This window comes from Microcaecilia unicolor, chromosome 1 (genome assembly GCF_901765095.1).
Source record: "Microcaecilia unicolor chromosome 1, aMicUni1.1, whole genome shotgun sequence".
NCBI lineage: Eukaryota > Metazoa > Chordata > Amphibia > Gymnophiona > Siphonopidae > Microcaecilia > Microcaecilia unicolor.
Window position 1 is genome coordinate 648,027,767 of NC_044031.1, and position 22,926 is coordinate 648,050,692.

General features: G+C 44.7%; 1 protein-coding gene across 1 annotated transcript in view; it reads left to right on the top strand.

Moving 5' to 3' along the window:
- TCIRG1 (T cell immune regulator 1, ATPase H+ transporting V0 subunit a3) overlaps window positions 1-22,926 on the top strand; it is an 86,704-nt gene that overhangs the window by 36,317 nt on the left and 27,461 nt on the right. The window contains 11 exon segments of the mRNA XM_030185597.1: window positions 2,465-2,591; window positions 4,527-4,609; window positions 4,694-4,787; window positions 5,263-5,334; window positions 5,336-5,404; window positions 5,407-5,478; window positions 15,308-15,458; window positions 15,932-16,071; window positions 19,290-19,435; window positions 19,661-19,745; window positions 19,846-19,964. Of these exon segments, the coding sequence (XP_030041457.1) occupies window positions 2,465-2,591; window positions 4,527-4,609; window positions 4,694-4,787; window positions 5,263-5,334; window positions 5,336-5,404; window positions 5,407-5,478; window positions 15,308-15,458; window positions 15,932-16,071; window positions 19,290-19,435; window positions 19,661-19,745; window positions 19,846-19,964 (1,158 nt within the window).

Sequence of the window (22,926 nt, forward strand, 5' to 3'; positions counted from 1 at the left end):
AAACGGAGTTAAGAGGACAGATAGCAGCAGAATCGGATACTGGGCCAGCATGATCAGAAAAACAGTCACCAGACAACAAAGGTAGAAAAAAATCATTTTATTTTCATTATAGTGTTTGGAATATGTCCACTTTGAGAATCAGGTGCTCAACATTAAAAGTTTATATTTATTTACTTATTTATGGCATTTTATCCCACATTAAACATGAATTAAATTGGAACCTGGGATAATTTATTTTTTTTTTCCTGGAGACAGTAATGCAATTTTGAGGGGAGTTGGACGGGCGCAGAGGTGGACCGGGCAGAGAGCCTGTTGTTAAACATTTACCAGCACACCACTGACTAGTGCCCACCCATCCAACCTGTTGGCCCACCCAAAAATTGACTTCTGGCTACGCCACTGGTAGGGGGCACCGTGATTGGCTCTTACACGTGCACTATGTGCTATTCTGTAAGGTAGTGTACATGGGAATGTACACATGGGCAGAGCATAGGTGAGACATGGATGTGTCACCAAGTAACATGCACAACTTTTAGAAGGTGCACATTGCATGGTGGACTTGGCTGCACTGGCCGTTGACCTGGTTAAGTGTTCTGTAGTTCGGTGCACCAAAGTGGTTTTATGGTAGTATTCTGTAAGGGCCAGGGCCGGTGGAACACAGTAAGTAGGGTATCCACGGCAGGGGGGAGGGCGGCGCCAGAAACTGCTAATGCTTTGCTTACCCATTGCGTTTCAATGGCTGCAGCTGTCGCCACACACTACAGCCCTCCCAAGTCCTACCTTGAAGGGCCTGTCCTGGTGGTGGTGTGGCCTCTGCAGGGGCAGGAAAGAATGCCACTCTTTCCTACCTGCTGCCGCTACTCTGTTCTTGCGCTGCCACCACCTTGTTTTAAAAATGGCTGCCTGTCTTGGCAGCCATTTTGAAAGCAGTAGCGTCAGCAGGCAGGAAAGAATGTTTTTTTTTTGTTTGTTTTCTTTCCTGCCCCTGAAGAAGCCACTAGACCACCAGGGCCCTTCAGAGTAGGACTGGGGAGGGCTTTAGTGTGTAGGAGGGGAGTGTCAACTGTGTGTGTGTGGGGTGAGGGGGGGCTGTGTGCGGGAGGAGGTAGCAGGCAGGTTTTGGCACCATATAAGTCACACATCACTAGGACAAAATATAAGAAAACCAGTGGACTGCATTAGGGGCTTATAGCCCATTTAGTTATGTTTAAACAAATGAGAGATCTGCATGAAACAAAATATTTATTTTTATTATTTACGAAAACCACTTGTCCATGAAACATGCTCAAAACAGAATAATCCGTTTGTACAAAAGAGATGAGGTGAAGATGTGGTTCCATGTGCCCCAATGAAAGGAGAGTTTAATTTTAATTTAATTTCACAGTATATTCCTTCCCAAGGCAGATGATAACAGTTAGGATGAACCCATCAAGTAAACAGGATATCCTCACTGAAATTTGGTGTAGAAAAATGTGCACAAAATACTGACTTTTAGTGCTGTTTTTACCAGCGACAATAACTTTTTAAGGAGTTTTAGTGATATTCTATTTTATTTTATGATATTTATATCTACGTACGGGAATCTTTCAAATACATTAAAAATCTGTCAAATACGTTAAAAAAAAACCCTTTTGTTCTCCACCTTTTAAGGCACTGGGCTGAAAAAGGGAGCAGGGTGGGAGAAGGGGAGAGGGAGAAGAGAGAAAGGAGATGCTGGATGGGGTGGGGGGCACATCGACTGACAAGTTTGCCCCTATGTCATCAGAGAACTGGTTTTCATTGTGCACCATTGTGGTGTAAAATTGCCCCACCTTAGTGTAGTTTTTGCTCAGTCACACTGCCTTTTTGAGGTTGCTGGTTGCTGCCTATGCAGCTTTTCTTTGCTTGTGATTTTGTGATACACAGAGAGAATGCTTGTGACCTGTATGAGCAGAACTTGTAATATCCTTACCTGGTTGTGTCTGCTGCAATAGAGCAGACAGCTGCCTAGCAGAAAACTGGAGACCCTGACTCCCATTCACTTTTCTGCCCGTCACTGGGTGACCTTGAATGTGTCGCTTAACACCCCTGTGCTGGGGTGCACGTTGTAAGCTGTCTGGAATCAGGTACAACCCCGTGCTAGCTGGTGCTGTTAAAACAGTGTAAGGGACAGCACATTGACTTTGAGTAGGGGACTGAAGGCAGAGTCGCACAAAGCTTTGAGGTTCCTTCAAATGCACTGGTAATATTTCTGGACGTGTCTCTGCCTCGAAATCTGTTGTTGGTTTTTGAGGTGAGAGGGGTTGTCTTTTTTTTTTTTTTTTTTTTCCTGATTCATCTCGTGCTGATGACCTTTGATATGGCCACTGAGAGAAGAGGTCATGTATATTATTGCCAAGAGTCATCTCTCTGTGCTGGCTGCTGGTTCAACAGTGTGCATGATTTATTCTCTTCCCCCTGCCCCCCCCCCCCCCCCCATTTGCAGTTTCCTTGCCGGCGTGATCCACCCCTGGAAGGTCAGCACCTTTGAGCGCCTCCTCTGGCGTGCATGCCGTGGATACCTCATCGCCAACTTTGTGGAAATGTCAGAGCCTATGGAGGACCCTGCCACGGTGAGTGACCCCTCGAAGTTTCAGCCTTAATAAACAACATTGGAGTGACACCACACAAGGAAACTGCACAGCGTGTGGTTCTGGCACTTTGGATACCATGGTATCATAGCAGTCACGGTTGCAGCCTGCCCTTAGTTGGAACAGACTTGCAGTTGCTTTTATGCACTTGCAGAGGTGGCTGAGTTCTGCATCTCTCAAGAGGCTTTTTGTTTGTGACATGAAACAGGGAAGGAGCAGTTTCATACAGAGCCCCCTATTCTGGGGAGGCTTCTCTGAATCTACACAGCCATCTAATTTTCCAGGTTGTAATGCTGTAATTTACTAATGGACTTGAGGTTTCATTTCGTTTCATTTGTTCAGTTTGATAAGTACAGACAAAATTTCTAGGTGAGGTATAGTTACAAACGATGTAAAACAAAGACAAAATATATTATCACAGCTGGCATTATAAAAACTAAAACAGTATTACATCATAAAGTATCTAAAAGCTGCCTGAAGTTAATAAATACATTTTAATAATTTTAAAAATTTCAAAAAAGCCTAACTCCTGTTGTATAATTACAGGCAGAAAATTCCAAAAGTGAGGTCCTGCAATTGAGATGCAATGTAAAGGCAATGCATTCTTTTATTAGTGCACTGGTCTAATGCACATTTCCTTAGTGTCCTTACGAACTGGCCCAGAATGTGACTGATGGGTTGTGCACACGTTCCAGCAGGTGGGGACTGAGTCGACAAAGAGCCAATAAGAGCCCTGGCTAGTTAGAGAGAGATCCAGTATGCTGAGTTTCCAGCAGGTGCGAGAATGAAACATAAAACACTGTTTCAGTGCCAGGCAGCTTGAACAATAACATTTTAATAGAAGAATTGCAAATGGAAAAGCTGCAGGTGGGGTTATACGGGCATATTATCATAGATGTTGAAAAGCCATGGGTAATTTATCTACAAAATTATGATGCAGTTTGATTAGAAAGAATTTCAATAGCAATGTCTTAACTAGCATCTGCACCTGTACTTGAAAAAAAGAATGTAGATGCCAGTGAAGTTAATGGAATGGTGATGGGAAAGGAATATTTTTGTGGTTAAGTAGGAGGAGGCAGGGGCGTAGACATACTTCGGCAGGAGGAAGTGGGGGTCCAGGGCCCAAGGTGAAGGGGGCACATTTTAGCTTCCCCCCCCCCCCCCCCACCGCCAACCCTTCCCCGCCATCACCTACCTTTGCTGGCGGGGGACCCCCAACCCCCGCCAGCCGAGTCCTTTCTCCTTTGTTCTGTTTCTGAGTTTGACATCCTGCACATTATACAGGAAGAAGGAAGAAGAGGACCTCGGCTGGCGGGGGTTGGGTCCCCTGCCAGCAAAGGTAGAAGACGGCGATGGCAGGTTGACGGCGGGAGGGGGGGGTCAAGAGGGTCGTCGGCAGGGAGGTCCAGGGCCAAATCTACGGGGGCCCAGGCCCCCGTGGCCCCACGTAGCTACGCCCCTGGGAGGAGGTGGTATAAGGCAGATTAAAAGAAGCTCAAGTGTTCAGGACCTTGAGTGAAGTGATTCAGATGTTTGTGGAAATTATTTTTGCTTATTAAAAATTAAATTGGGGTTAAATCATGACGACTTTGATTTTGGTCTGGTGCACACAGTGTCATTCAGACCCCCTGTCATGTTTCGGGGTATGCTGGAATTGTGCAGGAAATCTTGGGAGTTCCCACCTCCCCTTCAATTAATGTCCTGATTCTCTGATTCAGGGCAAAGAATCATCTGGGTACCCCCTTCACATCCTTGGTGATTTTCATGACCCACAAGCTTATTGTAGTGATATTTGCTTCAGTTGCTCACACTGGTCAGCTTACATAGGTGTTGGAATATGCCACCTAGTGGTAAAACTGAGGAATGTTACCAAAGCTTTATTATAGCTTGTTCTCTTTTTCTCTGTGCTACTGTAGGGGGGAGAATGTGACCTGGGTGATCTTTCTTATCTCTTATTGGGGTGAGCAGATTGGACAGAAGATCAAAAAGATTGCAGATTGGTAAGTTCATTCTCAGCCTTTCTCTGGCATGTCTTCAGCCATCTGATTCTCAGCGCTGAACTTTTCACCCATTTCTCATTGTAGTTTTCACTGCCATGTGTACCCCTATGCAAATAAGGAGTCTGATCGCCTGGAGACGCTGCGTGGGCTCCTCCTGCAGATTGAGGACATGCAGTCTGTGAGTGGATGTGTGTCTCTCTGCTTCTGTGTGTTAATGTGCTGTTAGTGGCCTCTGTGTGTATATGTGGAAATATATCCTCTTTAACTGGGGTAGATATAAAGCAGAACAGGGAGAAAAAAGACAAGAGGGTCAGAGGAGCATCTAGCACATCAGGAAGCAGGCACAGTGTGTCAGCTAATGCTGACCTACAAGGGAAAATAAATCCTGGGCTGGGAATTCCTATGCTGCTGACTCTGTACTTCTATTTATTCAACTCTAATTGAGGGATTCTATTCTTTCTCTCATCAGCCATTTAAAAACTCATATAGTCTGTGCAGTACATGCACTTGAAGCCATTTATAGCCCTGTGCTCCCATCTTCCTCTGGTGGTACCGCCTGAAGGGTACTGCTGGCTTCCTCCCTGGATATGAGATACTGCCAGTGAGGTTTTGCTCCTTGGTGTTAACCTGCCTCTTGTCCCTTCACCATGCAGGTACTGAGGGAAACTGAGGAGTACTTGTCGCAGGTACTTCAGAAGGCTGTTGTGGCACTCTATGCCCTGGCGAGTGAAGATCCAGAAAGTAAAGGCCATTTATCTCATGCTGAACCAGTGCAGTGTGAGCGTGACAGACAAGTTGCCTCATTGCAGAGGGTCTGGTGTCCAGTGGCTGACCTTCCACGCGTACAGCAGGCGCTCGTGGATGCATCGGTGAGATGCTGTCTGGCTTTCTGTGTGGGTTCTGGGGGGATGGGAGGAGGGGTGTGGGGCTTTCTGGGGGAGGGAGCATTAATATCTAGGCTGCCACTGTCATGAAAGGGTCATGATCCACAGATTGATTTTGTCTTCTGTGTTCTGGGTTGCTTGTATTTCCTGTGGACAGCCCTCTGAAGAGATTGAAACATGAGTGAGGAGACAGACAGTAAAAACAACGAGTGGAGGAGAAGCAAGAGAAGACCAGCAGTAGAAAAGGAATTTCTCTGCAGTCTGTCCAGGATATCTCTCACGGAATGGGTTTGGTAAACCTTTCCCATAGTTCTTATACCCATTTATGCTGTCTCTTGTGGCCTTGTGGCAAGTGACATTCATCTAAGAGTCTTTTCTAGCTGTGTGTGAGATTCCAGAAAATTTTGAAAATAGCGGAGTGTCCCATGCTTCTCTGTCCATCGTAGCTGGAGTACTGCCCTCTATCTCCATCCCTTGAAGAAATACATTGAGTTCTTGTCAAATATGCTCCCTTATAGAGTGACCAAAAACATTATGGGATTCCCCTACCAACTCTGGAGCCACGTCCAGTTGTGGCCATTGCTGTATGACTGGCAGTAGTATTTGTGATCCAGCTGGGTGAGGTTAACAATTGTATAATGTCACACATGTTGCTTGCCAACATGGCTGTTCCAGAAAAGCTGGAGAATAAGACAAGTCTATGTTCAGAATTCAGAAGTATGGAATTTTCACACCCTTTGAGTGCAAGAGTAACATACTATGGTAGCTGATGATAGAAAAGATAAGTAGTCCATCCACTTCGCCCCAGTTATTCCTTTTAGTGTTGTTAAGGATGCATCCTAGCTGCCACCCAGACAGCTTGATTGCTTGAAAGGTTTCACACTTTCCAGAACAGTGTTTTTTTCCCCCCTCTGTAGCCTCCAAACTTGAGTAGACAATCATAACAGGTGCCCTAGCTAGTTCACCGCCTGCTTCCCCCTTCTGTCCCATTTCAAGGCTTTGTAATGATTGCCCCAACATCTGACATTTTAGTTCTCCCATGGCCTTTTTGGTTAGTATCCTACCACTATCACCACCAACTGTGTTGATCTAATTAGTATCTGTGACATTAAAGCTTTAATTGCATGATTACAAATTAATAGTCTTTAGTACCAATCATATCGTGCTGTTTATGTAATGGAGAGAAAAAGAGGAGATACAGGCCTCATGAGTATGCAATAGCAAAAAAAGAGGGAGTGAGTCACCAAAACACAGATTTGAATGATACAAAATGCAAAAAGATTTAAAGTCTCAATTCCACGGGAGGACTCGACATGGCCGAGGTTTGGCAACTATGTAAGACTCAAAAGAGAAATTACAGTAGTCAATTCTAGAAAAAAAAATCAAAGCTCGAACCAGTTTTTGCAGATCATCTGTTGAAAAATAAGAGCGTACCTATCGCAAATATCTAATCTTATGATAGGTAGAAATGATTGATTTTCTAAATATGAGTACCTCCAAGTCTGCCAATCCAAACACCTAGGGCCCTGTTTACAAAGGTGCACTAGCATTCTTGTAGGCGTCCATGTTTAGAAATTTCTATTTTTCAGAAAAGAAGAACACCAAAGTGATCATTAACAACGAGAGCTCTCCCTTTTGAAAACCCAGCTGTGGGGTCCCACACGGTTCCTCATTGTCCCCTATTTTTTTAACACCTATTTTAGTCCTTTGGGACAGCTGTTCAAGTCTATGAATTTATCTTACTACATCTCGTGCTGATGATGTTCAAATTATGTTTCCAGTTACCTCTAACTACTTCTGATTTATTTGAACACACCCAGTAGTTACCTTGAGGAAGGAAATGATAGAATTTACCATTTGATCCACATCATAACTGTCTTTTCTGTATTCAAACTTGAGTCGGTTGTCAAGCATCTATATAGAAATTTCTAGAGAAACAATACAGGGTGTGGTCAAATAAATAAGGGACCAATTACAATCATATACCCTACAAGAGAGACCAATTAGAGTCAGTCTAAGTAATAAATTGTGGCCAACCACATTAAAGGCGGCAACTGATAAGTATAACTGCATTAGGATAGAAGGAATACCCTTCTCAACTAGGGTTCTCAATTTGAAATAAGTGCTAAGACAGGTTTCTGTACTGTAGTACTTTGATGACAGTCAAGTATATCAAATGAATCCAAATATTCCTGAAGTTGAGACCCTACAATAGATTCAGATATCTTGGCCCTAAAAAGGAATTTTGCAATAGGTCTATAGTTCGAACAGACGACTGTTGTCTTAAGTCAATCTTTAACTATAGGAAGGAGAATATAGAACTTACACTGTCTGTATAATAGCCCCTTAGAACAACAAAAATTTGGGTGTTGGAAATACATTATTCTCTTGAATGAAATCAATACTGAAAATCCACAGCATGAAGATGTTACTGATATGCAACTGTTTGTAAATGTTCATAAAAGGAAGGAAAAAGCCTCAAGAGCTCAAAAATTGTTCAGATTTAAAGAGCAGATCAAAAAATCCTCTCCATCATTGGCAAAAAACTTCCAATAATAGTGTCTTTGTGAATCTTATTTTAGTTTTAATCTTTTTTTTAATATTATTTTGTTCATCAAAGAAGTCAGAGAAAAACTTTGTGAAGTACTGTGCTTAACCATTTCAAATGTTCAAAGTCAAACCATTAGTATAGGTGCGAAGGTGAGCACTTGTCTTATAAGGCACTTACAAAACAATTTCTTCTCGCCCCCAGGCTGATGATGGCCAGTGTTTTGCTCTGGCTACTTCAGGGTCCTGGTTGGTGGGGTTTCTTTAGGAAACAGAGAAAAACAAAAATAAATACCAGCTCCTCCAATTAAGTCACGCACACAGTCTCATACTTGCACTGACAGCATGTCTGGCTTTAAGTGCCCAGGCCATAGCATTAAATTGACCAGAAGTAATAACCAGTAGATTCCCTCATTTGGGAGATATTTCAACATAAAAGCTGACGAGGGTCCAGATCACAATAACCTTTGCTAAAGGAGGCAATAGCCTTACCCTATCTGATCTAAACTAACCTTCTTAACATCATGCCAATATTGACCAACAGACATCATAGAGTTTAAAACTGGATACATATAAATAGCCAGTGGATGATATAGGTGGAAATTGAGACCTAATATCACAATCTTTTTCCTCAAATATTTTGCAAGGTCTATGACTGAATGAGAAGATTGAACGAGATTATCTGCAGGGTCCTTAAAAGATTATGAACAATTTGAAATAGAATGCGAGAATCATTTGACCCAGCAGCAATCTTCTTGGAATAATATGCTTGTTTGACCTTATAGGTTAACAATTTGTAGTCAGAAGTGCATGCTTTCCAACACATTCTATCGGCGTCCGGTACATGTTTTACCAAGCCCTTCCCAAAAAAAAACACAATGACAAAAGTGAGATTTCCCCTGGTATTTGACTGAATTACTTGTAAAAGCAACTTGAATGCGGCAATTGGAAAGGGCTTGGTAAAACATGCGTTTTTTAGCGCATGCAAATATAGGCGCCTACACAAATAGTGCGAGCTAAAAAATGCTAGCGCGCCTTTGTAACCAGGGCCTAAGTGTTTGGATTGACCGACTTGTAGATTAATCATTTTCTACTTATCGTAAGCTTAGATATTTGTGATAGATAAGCGCTCTATTTTCAACAGATGATCTGCAAAAACTGGTTCAAGCTTTGATTTTTTTTTTTTTTTTCTAGAATTTACTACTGTAATTCTCTTTGAGTCTTGCATCTAAATCCTGACTAAATTCAATGCTGCAGAACACTGCTGCCCATTTCCTTTTTTTCAAATCCAAATATGATCATGCTGCTCCTTTGTTCTGGATTCTTCACTGGCTGCCTGTCCAAGCCAGGATCACTGCCGGTTTTATGTCTGGTTTTACGATTATGAATGTTTTTTTGTCCAGATTAATTCTCTTCCTTAATTGTGTTCCACCTCTAAAAGTAATACATAGATTTCTGCATGTTAAACTACAATCTCCCTTTGTATTTCAAGATCTACAGTCCATAAGCCCATTATGAATGAACTTGGAAAATCCATTGCTTATTCCTTGGAATATCAGCATAAAATCTATTTTTACTCTTTTGGGATCTTGCAGGTTCTTCTGACCTGGATTGGCCGACTGTTGGAACGGATCTAGGGCTTGATGGATCATCATTCTGTCCAAGTATGCAATGAGTACTCTTTAGGAATTAGCTTCTCTGTGGAGTTATGACATCAGCTGTCACACCGAGTGTGGCCTTGACCAGTCAGCCACTGTAAAACACTGCTTTTAGTTTGTTTTTATTAGCTGTGATCCAGTGTGTGTGGAGGCTTTATTGCTGGGAGGTAGTGCGATCTTTCATTATTTAAAGTTATTATGTTCTGGCTTGGATACTGTAGGTTTAGCAAGGGATGCAGACTGCAGCTCTGGCAAACCCAATGGCCCTCCACGGTTCACTTCAGACAACCAACTCAAGTTTTCAGCTTTGGTTTGCCATAACTGCGTTTCAGCAAAAGCTTTCAGACAGTTTCAGTTTTGGTGAAACTGAAAACAAGCTGGACATGCTTGAGGAGCACATGGACGAGATGAAAACAGCATTTTCATCTCGTCCGTGTGCTCCTCAAGCATGTCCAGCCATGCCAAGTTCTCCCCAACCATAGAAACAAGCTGTGCTACCTTATTAACAATAGTCTTGTATCAATACCACTCTGTTTCAGTAGTACAACTTTTCCCATCCTTTCTTGATTGTCTGTACCATTTTCTGCAGGGAGCACCAGCTCTGGCAGGCTTTCATCCTTTAATACGAACAGGAAGAATCCTCTATGAAAATCCTACGGCAACCAAGAGGAAGTAGAGGAAGACACAAATAATGACCAACCAGAGAGATGAATCTCAGAATATGGACCCATCATGGGCTGAGTTTCGGCAGATGCAGCCGCCTGCTTCAGGGGACACAATCAAAACTACACGAAAAAAAGATAAATATCAATAAATATAAACGCAATTAAAAACGACATCCATTAAAAAAAATACTATACCACTTGTCATATTCCATAAAATAGATAAACATACAGAGCGAACATGAACTACTGAAATAAAAATGGACTTCGTGTATAAAAAGGTGAATACAAACTATGATCTATGGTTTGTGTGAAAAAATTGCAAAGCAGTAAAACAAAGAGCACATGCACACTAGAAGGAACAGAGTCACTAAAAAATTATCATATTACGATCAGGTAATCCAAATTAAACGGACACAAACAAAGTAATAAAAATAAAACTAAAATAGCCTACCTCTAGTGGCTAGAGCTGATAGTAATGGTGACTGGTGTAGTAGTGTAACTCAACGTACCGACACTGTTAGCTGTTGAAAAGGAAGGGATAGAGATACGTATGTGTTGAGGGCATGGTAATACACAATAAACATGTCAAAAACACGCTAATGGATGCCAAAATTGGTAATCTAATTGCGAGAAGCTACAGAGTAATAGCTGGTTATATGCTCAATAAAAAACGATTTAAGATGCCAAACTGTTAAGCTTAGGGGCAAAAACGGGGTACCCCAAGGAAAATGTAATGCTTTAGAAGCCTGAAAAGCATGCCACCAAAATATAGTAGTAGTAAAAGACAGAACCGCATGATGAATAACAATAATAAAAAATGATAACTAAGAATAAAACAAATGCCGTGAAATGGAGATAATACTGTTGTGACTTCTGCACCAGTCGGTACTATCAGCTCTAGCCCACTTAGAGGTAGGCTATTCATTTTAGTTTTATAGGAAGAAGAAGTTCATTTTCGAAAAAGAAAGTCTCCCCACCTGCTCCCTGAAAATACCATTGTCGAACAAGGTTTGTGATTGGACGTTCTTTGTTTTTGGGGTGTTTTTTGTTCCATTTTCAGAAAAAAAAAATGAATTAAGTGCAAAACGTACAGATTCATGCCATTGGGATGTAGGAGGAGCCAGCATTTTTAGTAAATTGGCCCCCCAGACATCCTAGGGGAGCAATGGGGGCACCCTAGAGGGCACTTCATAAAAATTGTCCAAGGTACATATCTCACCTTTGTTCCCAGTTATCTTGTTCCCCTGAGGTCCTGCAAAACCCACCCAAAACACACTGTACAGTACCACTACAATAGCCCTTAATGGGTGAAGGGTACACCTATTATGTGGGTACAGTAGGGTTTTTGGGGACTTGGGAGGGGTCACAGTTTCCACCACAAGTGAGAGAGGGACACGAGTCCCCACTGTGCACTGAGCTGATCACTACATTACTCCAGGGACCTGCATGCTGCTCTAATTACACCTGACTTTAAGATCGGAGGCTGGGGAAGTCATATATTTTATTCACTTTCTTTGGGGGTGGGAGGGGGTCAGTGACCACTGGGGTGGTATTGGGGGGGGGGGGGGGGTCACCCATGATTCCCTCCAGTGGTCATCTGGTTGTGTAGAGCACCTTTTGTGCCTTATTCGTTCTGGAAAACAGGTCCTAGACCAAAATGACTTGGTTATAGTCCTGGATGTTTTTGTTCCATTATGGCTGTAAAACTGGGCCCAAGTGTTAGGCATGCCCTTATCCCACTTTCGAAATGCCCCCGGAACACATCCCCTTCTGATTTTTGAACGCACATTTGATGGATTGTCCATAGAAAAACATCTAAAATATGTTTTGAAAAATACCAATTTCCGACTTTTTGTGAGAAACACGACCAAATATGGCTTTTTTAATGGCAACTTTGGGGTGTTTTTTTCAAATATTTAATAAAGCCCCCTTTTGTGTCCAGTTGGATTACCTGAGGGGCATATGATTTGGGCAACCCGTTCCTTTTAGGTGTGTATGCGCTCTTTGTTTTATTCTTTGAAAGATACTATCAGCCTTATTTTGAAAGTGATGGGCGCCCCAGATTTCGACCCAAATCGGGAGATAGGCGCCATCTCGCAAAAGGCGCCCAATCGGTAATAATCGAAAAGCCGAATTTTTGGGCGTCTTCAACTGCACTCTGTCGTGGGGAACGAACAAGTTGACCGAGGCGTGGTGGAAGACGGGACTGGGGTGTGTTTATTCGGCCAATAATCGAAAAAAGAAAGGCGTTTTTCGCGTGAATTTAGGTCCACTTTTGGACCTTTTTTTTTCACGAGCAAGTCCCAAAAAAGTGCCCAAAATGACCAGATGACCACCGGAGGGAATCGGGGATGACCACCCCTGACTCCCCCAGTGGTCACTAACCCCCTCCCACCAAAAAAAAAAAAAAAACTTTAACAACTTTGCTTTCCAGCCTGTATGCCAGCCTCAGATGCCATACCCAGCTCCATCACAGCAGTATGCAGGTCCCTGGAGCAGTTGTTAGTGGGTGCAGTGGACTTCAGGCAGGTGGACCCAGGCCCATCCCCCCCTACCTATTACACTTGTGGTGGTAAATGGGAGCCCTCCAAACCGCCCCCAAAACCCACTGTACCCCCATGTAGGTGCTCCCATTCAGCCATAAGGGCTATGCTAATTGGTGTAGAGTTGTGGGTTTTGGGGGGGATTTGAGGGGCTCAGCACCCAAAGGAATGGAAGTTATGGACTTGGGAGGTATTTGACTTTTTTTTTTTTTTTTTAATTGTTACAAGTGCCCCCTAGGGTGCCAGTTGGTGTCCTGGCATGTGAGGGGGACCAGTGCAGTACGAATCCTGGCCCCTCCCACGACCAAATGCCTTGGATTTGTTCGTTTTTGAGCTGAGCGCATTCGGTTTCCCTTATCGCTGAAAAAACGAAACCGCCCAGCTCAAATCCGCACAAATCCGATGCATTTGCCAGGCACAAACCGTATTAATCGAAAAAAAAGATGGGCGACCACTTTTTTCGAAAATACGGTCTGTCCCGCCCCTTCACTTACCTCGTTCTCGGACATAGATGCCTATGGAGATGGGCGTTCATGTTCGATTATGCCCCTCTATATCTGAACATGTACTCTTTGATGCAGTCTTTGAACTGTGCAGTTCTCTTGTCACATAGTTTATATTTCACTTTTTTATACAAACAGTCCATTTTTATTTTAGTAGTACATGTACATCCTGTATGTTTAACTATTATGAATATGACAAGTGTATAGTTTTTTAATGGATATTCTTTTTAACGTGTGTATATTTGATGTGTATCTTTTTGTATAGTTTTGATACCCCTGAAGCAGGCGGCAGCATCCGCTGAAACATGGTCCGTATCTGGTTCATATTCTGGTGCTCCCATTGAAGAACCTTTGAGATTCATCTTCCTGGTTGGTCTTCATTTGTGCCATCTTCTACTTCCTCTTGGTTTCTGTAGGCTTTCGTCATCTGACAAGGCCTCATCTGAAGCCAGTGTCTTCGCCACTGTTTTCTGTTGGAGTGTTTAGTCATAGCACTGTTCAGGAGCGCTTAGCAGTTCCTTTAGTTATTCTGAGGCGTTCCATGTGCAGAAAGGAGTCCAATAATAAAATTTAAGCCCAGAGAACAGGAACATAAATGGCGTGTGTCCACCCACCTGTATACCATCATTGATCACCCCATTCTGTTAAATTTTTGAAGAGTTATTTTGCCCCAAACAGACATTATGACCTTTTTTTTTTTTTTTTTTTTTTTGTATAATTCTTCCTAATTTGGTTGGTAAGAATTAAAAAGAATATCACAGAGGATCATGTGACTTATTGTAATCAGGGCTGGTCTTAGGGCGAGGCGACCACATAGGGCCTTGCGCTCAAGGGGCCCCGCATGGCCCGCCCCGACCGCCCGAGTTTCCAGTCCCCCTCCCTCTGAATTTTGAAAGTTACCTCATCGTGGAAACAGGAAATGAGGGCGGGACCAGAGCTGAGAAGGGGAAAGGAAGGCTCCTGTAGCGCCGAGCAGCTCGCATGCTCTTCACTCCTGCTGCTGCCTGTAACCCGACGAGGTAACTTTTAAAATTCAGAGGGAGGGGAGGGAGGGAGGCCTCGGAAGGTGGGGATCCTTGAAGCTGGGAGGGGGGCCTTGGTGCTAGCAGGGAAGGAGGGAGGCCTTGGAGCTGGAAGGAGGGGGGGAGCCCTGGAGGTCAGAGGGGGGGCCGGGCCCTGGAGCTTGAAGGGAGGGGGGATGGTCCTGGAGCTCGGAGGGGATTGGCCGGCCCTGGAGCTAGGGTGGGGCCCATCAATTGGTCTGCACAGGGCCCCATACTTGCTAATACTGGCCCTGATTGTAATCACAGTATCTGTCAAACAATTTTTATTTGGATTTGCTCATATCTTTCTCCGTAGTCCAAGGTGAGTTACATTTGGGTATGGTAGGTATTTTCCTGTCCTTGGAAATTTAGTTTTATACCTGAGGCAGTTGAGAGTTAAATGACTTGCACAGCAGTGCCAGTTGGATTTGAACTCTTGCTTCCTTAGTTCTCAGCAGTGTGTTTTTCTAGTGAAAAAAGGTGCCGGTACTCAAATGCCAGGCCAGGGGTGGAGTGATCACTGAGGGACCCACCCCACAATAGCCAGGCCCCCCTGCAACCAGTCACAGAATCTATGACAAGGCAGAATTTGTGTGTAGTGCCTGAGTTCTTTCATTAAAACTTGGAGACCATGGGTCAATTTAGCAGACAATGGAAAAGGTGCCGGTACTCAGTACCCCCTCATAAAAAGCTCTGGTTCTCAGTCTACTGTTCTTACTATTACTACAGTTGCCTGTATGCAGTAAGCCAAGGAGGCCTGAGTAGAGGATAAACACTCAATAATGAGTATCTTTGGACTGTGGCCAGCTCTGTGTTTTCATTCTAGTAACCCTCTCTCTTTTTTTTCCCCGCCAGCAAAAGAGCGCCTCTGGAGTGGACTGCTTTGTGAATCGCATCCCGTCGAGCGAGAGCCCACCTACACTCATCCGCACTAACAGATTCACAGCTGGCTTCCAGAACATCGTTGATGCCTATGGGGTCGGAACCTATCAGGAGATGAACCCAGGTACCACCTGTGAATTAAGGGGGGCCCTAGGCTATGCTTTGGCAGGTATCACTTTAAACCTTTAGAAGGAAAACATCTCATAGGGCAGGAAGGCCAGGGTGCCTTTAAGGAGCTGTTCTGGAACAACCTTTCAATTTTTTTGCTTCTATGTGTTGAGGTGTCTTTTTTTTTTCTTTTTGTATTCCCCCATCTTGTGCTCTGCGTGTCACCCTTTCACCCATACTGTCCCACAGTTCCATCAGTACATTGCTTCCTCCATTCCCAGCTCTTTCCCTGGCACTGACAGTGGGTCCATCTTGTATCTCTCTGTTCTTTAGCAATAACAGCAGTCCCTCCTTACTTCCTGCCTGACCACCAACACCTATTAGTCTCTCTTTTCTCCCCCACCCCCCCTCTGCTTAGCACTGGTCCTGGTATGTATTGTCTGTCCTTCCCCTGGTAGTGACTGCATTGTCCATCTGTCCCTCCTGCAGCTCCGTATACCATCATCACATTTCCATTCCTCTTTGCGGTGATGTTTGGGGATGTGGGGCACGGGCTGCTTATGTTCATCTTTGCTCTCTGGATGATCCTGGAGGAGAATAGCCCGAAAATGCGGAAATCTCAGAATGAGGTGAGCAGCCTAGCCCAGTGTAATATAGGATACCCTCTCTCTCATCCAAAAAGACCATGCTCGGTGAGATCCTCTTCCTTTTCCCCTCAAGTGAAATGCAGGCCTGCTGAGATTGTGTCTGCTCTCGGGGAGCTACAGGGTTGGAGAATTGAGGTTTCCTCCTTTCTGTGAGACCTAAAGTGAGGGATTATTTTAGGAAGCACAGAAATTTGTCCTAGTTGGAGTGAGATTAAACAAGAGATTGGGTTCTTTTTAGTTTGTTCACCATAAAACTTGATTTAAGACTGCCTTGTTTTCAAATGGGTTCTTGTGGTATAGAGGTAAAGTGATTTGTGCAGGGTCATGCAGAGAGCCATGACAGAGCTGAGTTTAGGGGTGAAGAGTAGCCTAATGGTTAGTGCAGTGGCTGAGGACTAGGAGAACTGGATTTGATTCCCAGTGCAGCTCCTTGTGACTGGGCAAGTCACTTAACCTTCCTTTTCCCCAGGTACAAAATAAGTACGTGTATATAATATGTAAACTGCCTTGATTATAATCACAGAAAGCTAGTATATGAAATCCTGTCCCCTTTAGAACTGGCAGAGAAGTATGGTGACTGACTTGCCCAGAATCACACAGTTGGTAATAGAGGAGATGGACTTGCATCTTGGGATTTTTTTTTTTTTTTTTTAAATAAATAACTTTATTGCAGATCTGCTAACAATAGTAATTAATGTGGTGTCCTACAACAGGATACAAAGATAAATCTATGTACACCTAAGGCATAAACCCATACCTGCCAAGTCTCCCGCATTCAGCGGGCCAATCTCCCGCAGTCCTGCCAAAGCGGGAAAGTCTCCCGCTGAATTCTTCTGCTGCGGCCCTGCCGCCACTTCTGTTGAGCAGCAGCAGGGACAAGCGCCGCGCTGAGCCGGAGCACGCTGCCACCGCTTCTCTTCACAGCCAGCATAAGAACAAAAAGAAGCGCAGGGCCGCAGCAGCCTTCAGGCATGCACTGGTCCGGCTCTGCTGTCCTCTGCCCCTGCTGATGTCAATTTCCCGTTCGGGAGGGCAGAGGACTGGCAGAGCCGATGGCGCATGCTTTGAGGCTGCTGTGGCCCCGCGCTTTGTTTTGTTCTTGTGTCAGCGCATGTGAGGGAGAGAGAAACATGGCTGGAAGGGTATGGGAGTGAGGGACGCTGGAGGAGAGAGAAGAGAGTGGAAAAGAGCAGGGGAGAGCAGAGAGATGGGGAGAGAAAGAGGGAACATGGAAAAGAGCACGGGAGAGCCAGAGAGAAGATGCTGGATGGAAGAGGGTACAGAGAGAGAGAGATGAGTGGAAAGATGGGGAGAGAAAGAGGGACAAGGGCAGGAGAGAGAGAGAAACTGAGGGAGTCCCTAGCTGTCAGATGGAGAATTCTGGATGAAAGGAGGGAGAAAGAAAGAGGGAAAATGCTGGAAGGAGGGGGCAGAAAGAGGGAAGACGCTGGATGGAAGGGTAGGGAGGGAAAGAAAGAAAGAGGAAAGACACTGGAAGAATGGGGAGAGAGAGGACATGCTGAATGGAAAAGGGATGAGAGAGAGAACTGTCTAGAAGGAAGGGGAGATAGAGGGAGACAGTGGATGGAAGGAGAGGGAGACAATGGACAGAAGGATTGGGAGAGGGTAATGGGTGGAAGGATGGAGAGAGAAAGAGGGATGACACTGGATGGAAGAGTAGAAGAGAAAGAGGGATGACACTGGATGGAAGGTTAGTGAGAGAAAGAGGAGACTCTGGAAGGATGGGGAGAGAAAGAAGGGAGATGCTGGATGGAAAGGGGGAGAGGATAGAGTTAGTGAAAGACTGGAGAATAAGAAGAAGGGGTATGGGGAGAGCAAAAGTGAGGAAACATGAAAAGCCATAGGTAGATGAAGTAAAAGAGGGAAATTAAACAATGGATAGTAAGAATGAATTAAATGTGGACAGAGTGAGGCAGAAAAATAAATTGAAGAAAACAAAGAAAAAGGAGAGAAAATGGACAGGAAACCCTGGCAAGAGAGTTAAGAGAAGACAAAGGAATGCAGAATCAAGAGACTGGGACCAACACAATTAGAAAAAGTAAATGGCCAGACAACAAAGGTACAGAAAATAAATTTATTTTTAATTTAGGATAAAGCAATGTGGTAGCTGCGTTAAGGAAGGATAATAAATGCAAATAAAACACAAAGTAGAAAATAAGGTGATACCTTCACTGATTTTTAAAAACACTTTTGATTAGCCTTCAGAGACCAGCACTTCCTTCCTCAGGTCATGAGAGGATACCATAACAGCATTATACTGTTCTGACCTGAGGCAGGAGGTTTTGGCCTATGAAAGCTAATTGAAAAGGATATTAGGCTATTAAATACAATATTTTCTGAAATGGCTGTGGGATTGAGGTGTCGGGGGGTGGAGCCATGTAGAGGGGGTGGAGTCAATGCAGAGTGGGGTGGGGTTGGGGCATGTTCTAAAAATCTCCCGCTCAAAAATTGGGATTCCTTGGCAGCTCTGTAAACCCTCTCCCACAATAAGGCAACATCATTCTGTTCAGTGCTTGATTGAATTTAGATTTATGTTCCAGTACTTAGAATTGATCCAGTGGTTGTCTTTCTGTTGTCAATGATTGACTGACAAGGGGTCCTGCCACAAGATATAGGACTGGGTGTGTATTAAAGCAGTGCTTCTCAACCCATCCAGTCAGGTTTTCACTTAAACCTATTTTCTTTACTATTCTGTTGTTTAATATAATGCCAATCTTTAATTTTCTGTTTGTACTGTTTAAATTTACTATTAGTACTGTAGTCCTGATATGCTTTTGTAAGCCACATTGAGCCTACAACCAGTGGGAAAATGTGGTATATAAATGCTTTAAATACATAAAATAAATAAATATTCCACACTGAATATGCGTGAGAGAGATTTGCACACCAGGGACACAGTGCATGCAAATCGATCTCAAGCATATTCATTCTGAATATCTAGAAAACCTTACTGGCTGGGTGTGTCCTGAAGACTGGGTTGAGAAGCACTGTATTAGAGTATACAGATAAACCTCTTCACCGCCACCCCCCCCCCCCCCCCCCCAAATAATAAAACATACAGGTGATGTCTGGTATGAGTCGGAGGTGAAAATATTTTAAGAGGCTGTGTGCAGTCTGTTTGCTGTAGTCAAGTGACTGCCCTGGCAATCATTAGACACATTTCCCTGCTCTCTTTACAGATCTGGAGTATGTTCTTTGGGGGCCGGTACTTAATCCTCCTCATGGGAGCTTTCTCCATCTACACTGGTTTCGTATACAATGAGTGCTTTAGTAAAGCTACAACTATATTCCCCTCAGGCTGGAGCGTGGCTGCTATGAACTGGTCGTAAGTAGAAACCACCGGTGCCTTTAGTCCCTGCCTCTAGGCCGTCATCTCCTTCTTCATGCATGTAGCTTTTTCCACCTTGCGTCCTTCTCTGAGGCTCTTCCCGTTTTTGTTTCTCTCACGTTCACTTGGATTCTTCCTTCCTCTTCTCTCTTGCCACCTTTATCCCTCCCTGTGTTACTGTTGGGTTCTCCTTTGCCTCTAATGCTCTCCCTCTGCTTATAGGTCGCAAGAGACGAAGCCTGCACTTCCCCTGGATCCAAAATATCCTGGTGTCTTCTTTGGACCTTATCCGTTTGGGATTGATCCAGTAGGTGTCCCAGCACACTCGCCTTCCCTATGTTTCCTGCCTTTTACTTTCTCGGATGTCTCTCATTCTGAACTCTCCCCTTCTCTCTCATAAACCACAGGTCTGGAGTATGGCTGTAAATCGTTTGACCTTCCTGAACTCTTTTAAGATGAAGATGTCTGTTATTCTTGGAATAACCCACATGACGTTTGGTGTCATTTTGTCAATTTTCAACTATGTGTGAGTATAAAGACGCCATTTCCAATCATTGTGTCTCATGTAATAAACAGAGCCGCCATGCCACGTGTAACAGTTTTTCTTAGATTGACAATACTGCTTTAAACCATAGCACAGGCAACAGAAGTGCAGGCTTCCATCGCGCATATGCACACATGCATACAATGATCCACCATAAAGCAACTGTATGTTTGTTTATTTCTTGATAAACCACCTTTACATTGATGTATATGTGTGAGGGATAGGGAAGGGCTGAAGCAGGTGTATGTGTGTGTTGGATATATAGTCAAAAGTTTTTATGTGTAACCAGTGGCATACCTACTGTTCTCAGCCGGGGCGGACCACCTCCTCCTCCGAGCAAGGGGAGTGCACTGAGCAGTTGCGTGACTGTCAGCTCTGCCGGTTCCCTGTTCTGGAACAGGGAAGTTGACATCAGAGGGGGCAGAGGATCAGCGGAGCCAACAGCTGCACAACTGCTTGGTGCACCCCCTTGCTGCCTGTTCCCGAGGTGGACTGCCCCCACCACCCTACCTTTGGTATACTAGAGTGTGCAACTCATGAATGGGGAAGCCACAGATTACTAGTGGAGGACTGGCCTAGTGTTTAGAGCAGTGGGCTGGAACCAGTAAAGCCAGGGTTTAAATCCTGCTTTTTCTACTGATGCTTCTTGTGACTTTGGGCAAATCACTTTATCCTCCATTGACTCGGGTAGAAGCTTTAGGCTAGATTTACTATAGTATTACTTCATACTAATATTCATTAATGTGTGTTTTTTTATCTCTCTCTCTTGCTTTCTCTTTTTTTTGTGCTAAAGGACCTTTATACTAATGTGCAGTGATGGTGTTTTGTGAATTTAGTAAATTTCCCTTGAGTCCTCCACTGTTCCTCACACAAGTGGCAGGATCCTAATACTCTGATGCTGTAGCACCTGCTGCATTCAGCCTGCACTGACATGGCCTCATGCTGTCCCCTCATTCGTAAGAACATAACATCAGAATAGCCATACTGGGTCAGATCAAGCCCAGTACCTTGTTTTCAACAGTAGCCAATTCAGGTCACAAGTACCTGGCAGAAACCCAAATAATGTCTCAGTATTAAAGGGGGGAAAAACATCCACTCCAACAATTGAATATCAAACAGAAAAAAAAAGGAGAGAAAAACACTGACAAAAACTATAATCAAACTGTAATCTAATCCAATAGTAAAGGCCTAATGTTAGAACAGTAATAGTAGTAAAATGGTAATAGGGGAGGCATCAGACATTCATTTAAGATGAGCCATTGACCTCTTACAGCCCCAGCTGTTTCAAGTCCCAGCCTACAAATATGTGGTCAGTCATTTGATAATGGTGAAACTGGACTTGTATCCCACTAATACCTTTTGAAGTTCAGAGCGGTTAACAAAATCGTAAGAAACCAGAGACAACCTTCCGGGAATAACTATAAAGAGATACTATATCAATTAGGTATTAGAAACGAAAGGCAACCCTCTAGGAATAACTACAAAAAGAAGTTATAACAGTTAGGTATCAGAAACCAAAACATACTTTTGAAATAGTAGGGTTTTAACTTTTTTTTTTTTTTTTCTAAAATCGAAATAAGATGAGACGGAGTTAAGTAAACCCTTAAAACACCTTCCAATTCTTTGCTGCCTGAAATGCTAAGGACAGTTCTAATAAATGCAATCTTCTTTTTCCCTTGGGTGATAGGAAAAAAAATGCCTCCATACCACCTTAACTCTATGCAGTGTGAAAAACTGGAAATGATAATATAAATATTTGGGTACCAGACTTTCTCCGAGGACAAGCAGGCTGCTTGTTCTCACGACTGGGTGACGTCCGCGTCAGCCCCCCACCAACCGGAAGAAGCTTCGCGGGCGGTCCGCACGCAGGGCACGCCCACCGCTCATGCGCGGCCGTCTTCCCGCCCGTGCGGGACCGCTCCCGCCAGTCTTTTCTTTTCCGCGCCTGGAGAGAGTCGTGCCGTCGCCTCTCTCTCTTTGCAGCCCCGGAAAGACCGTCACGTTTACGCGATTTTGTTGATTTTTTTCGTTTAGTTTTGGTTGCCGCGCGCTCCAGTTTTCTTTTTTCCAAAAAAAAAAAAAAAAGAGAGAACGCGCTCCTTTTCCCTCGTTTTCTAGCGAGGGCGTCGCGTTGCGGCCTTGTGGCAGCGCGATCGATTTATTTTTTCGAGGTGTGATTTCCGCCACCATCGACGACTTTAACTTCGCCGACGCGATTTTTCCGTCGATGTCCTCGAAGGTCCCGAGTGGATTTAAAAAGTGTGGTCAGTGCGGCCGGCCGATCTCGCAGACCGACACCCACGCTTGGTGCCTCCAGTGCCTCGGGCCAGAGCACAATATCAAGTTGTGTTCTCTGTGTCTCGGTCTCCGGAAACGGACTCAGGTTGCGAGGCAAGTTCTGCGGGACCGTCTTTTTGGAACTTGCGCTGGCCCCTTGACGTCGACCTCGACGGCATCGGTATGGACGCCCGGTCCTTCGGTACCGGTATCGACGCCCGAGACATTGGCACCGATGGCATTGACCCCAGGAGAACAGGTCCCGTCGGCCCGCCGGTCCTCCGATGAGGGTAGGGGTGAGAGGCCGCGTGGGCAGTCGGCCCCGGTCACTCCCTCAGCCCGCGGCCCTCGGGACCGAACCCTGTCTGATCCGGTTTCTCGGGACCGAGGGGGATCGACCTCCTCCTCCTCCATACCGCCCGGCACCGGTGACGGGCACCGCAAGAAGACTAAGAAGCACAGTCACCGGTCGCCCTCGACACTCGGTACCGGGGAGGAGTCGACGCCAAAGCGTCTGCGTCGAGAGGACAGGTCCCCCTCGGTGGTGGAGGTACCGACACGGCAGGGTCCCAGCACTTCGGTGCAGTCTCCTGGACCTGAGCAGCTTCCGGCACCGGCGCCTCTACCGGCCCCCACGTCTTTCCCGACAGCGGGCCTGGACGAGTGC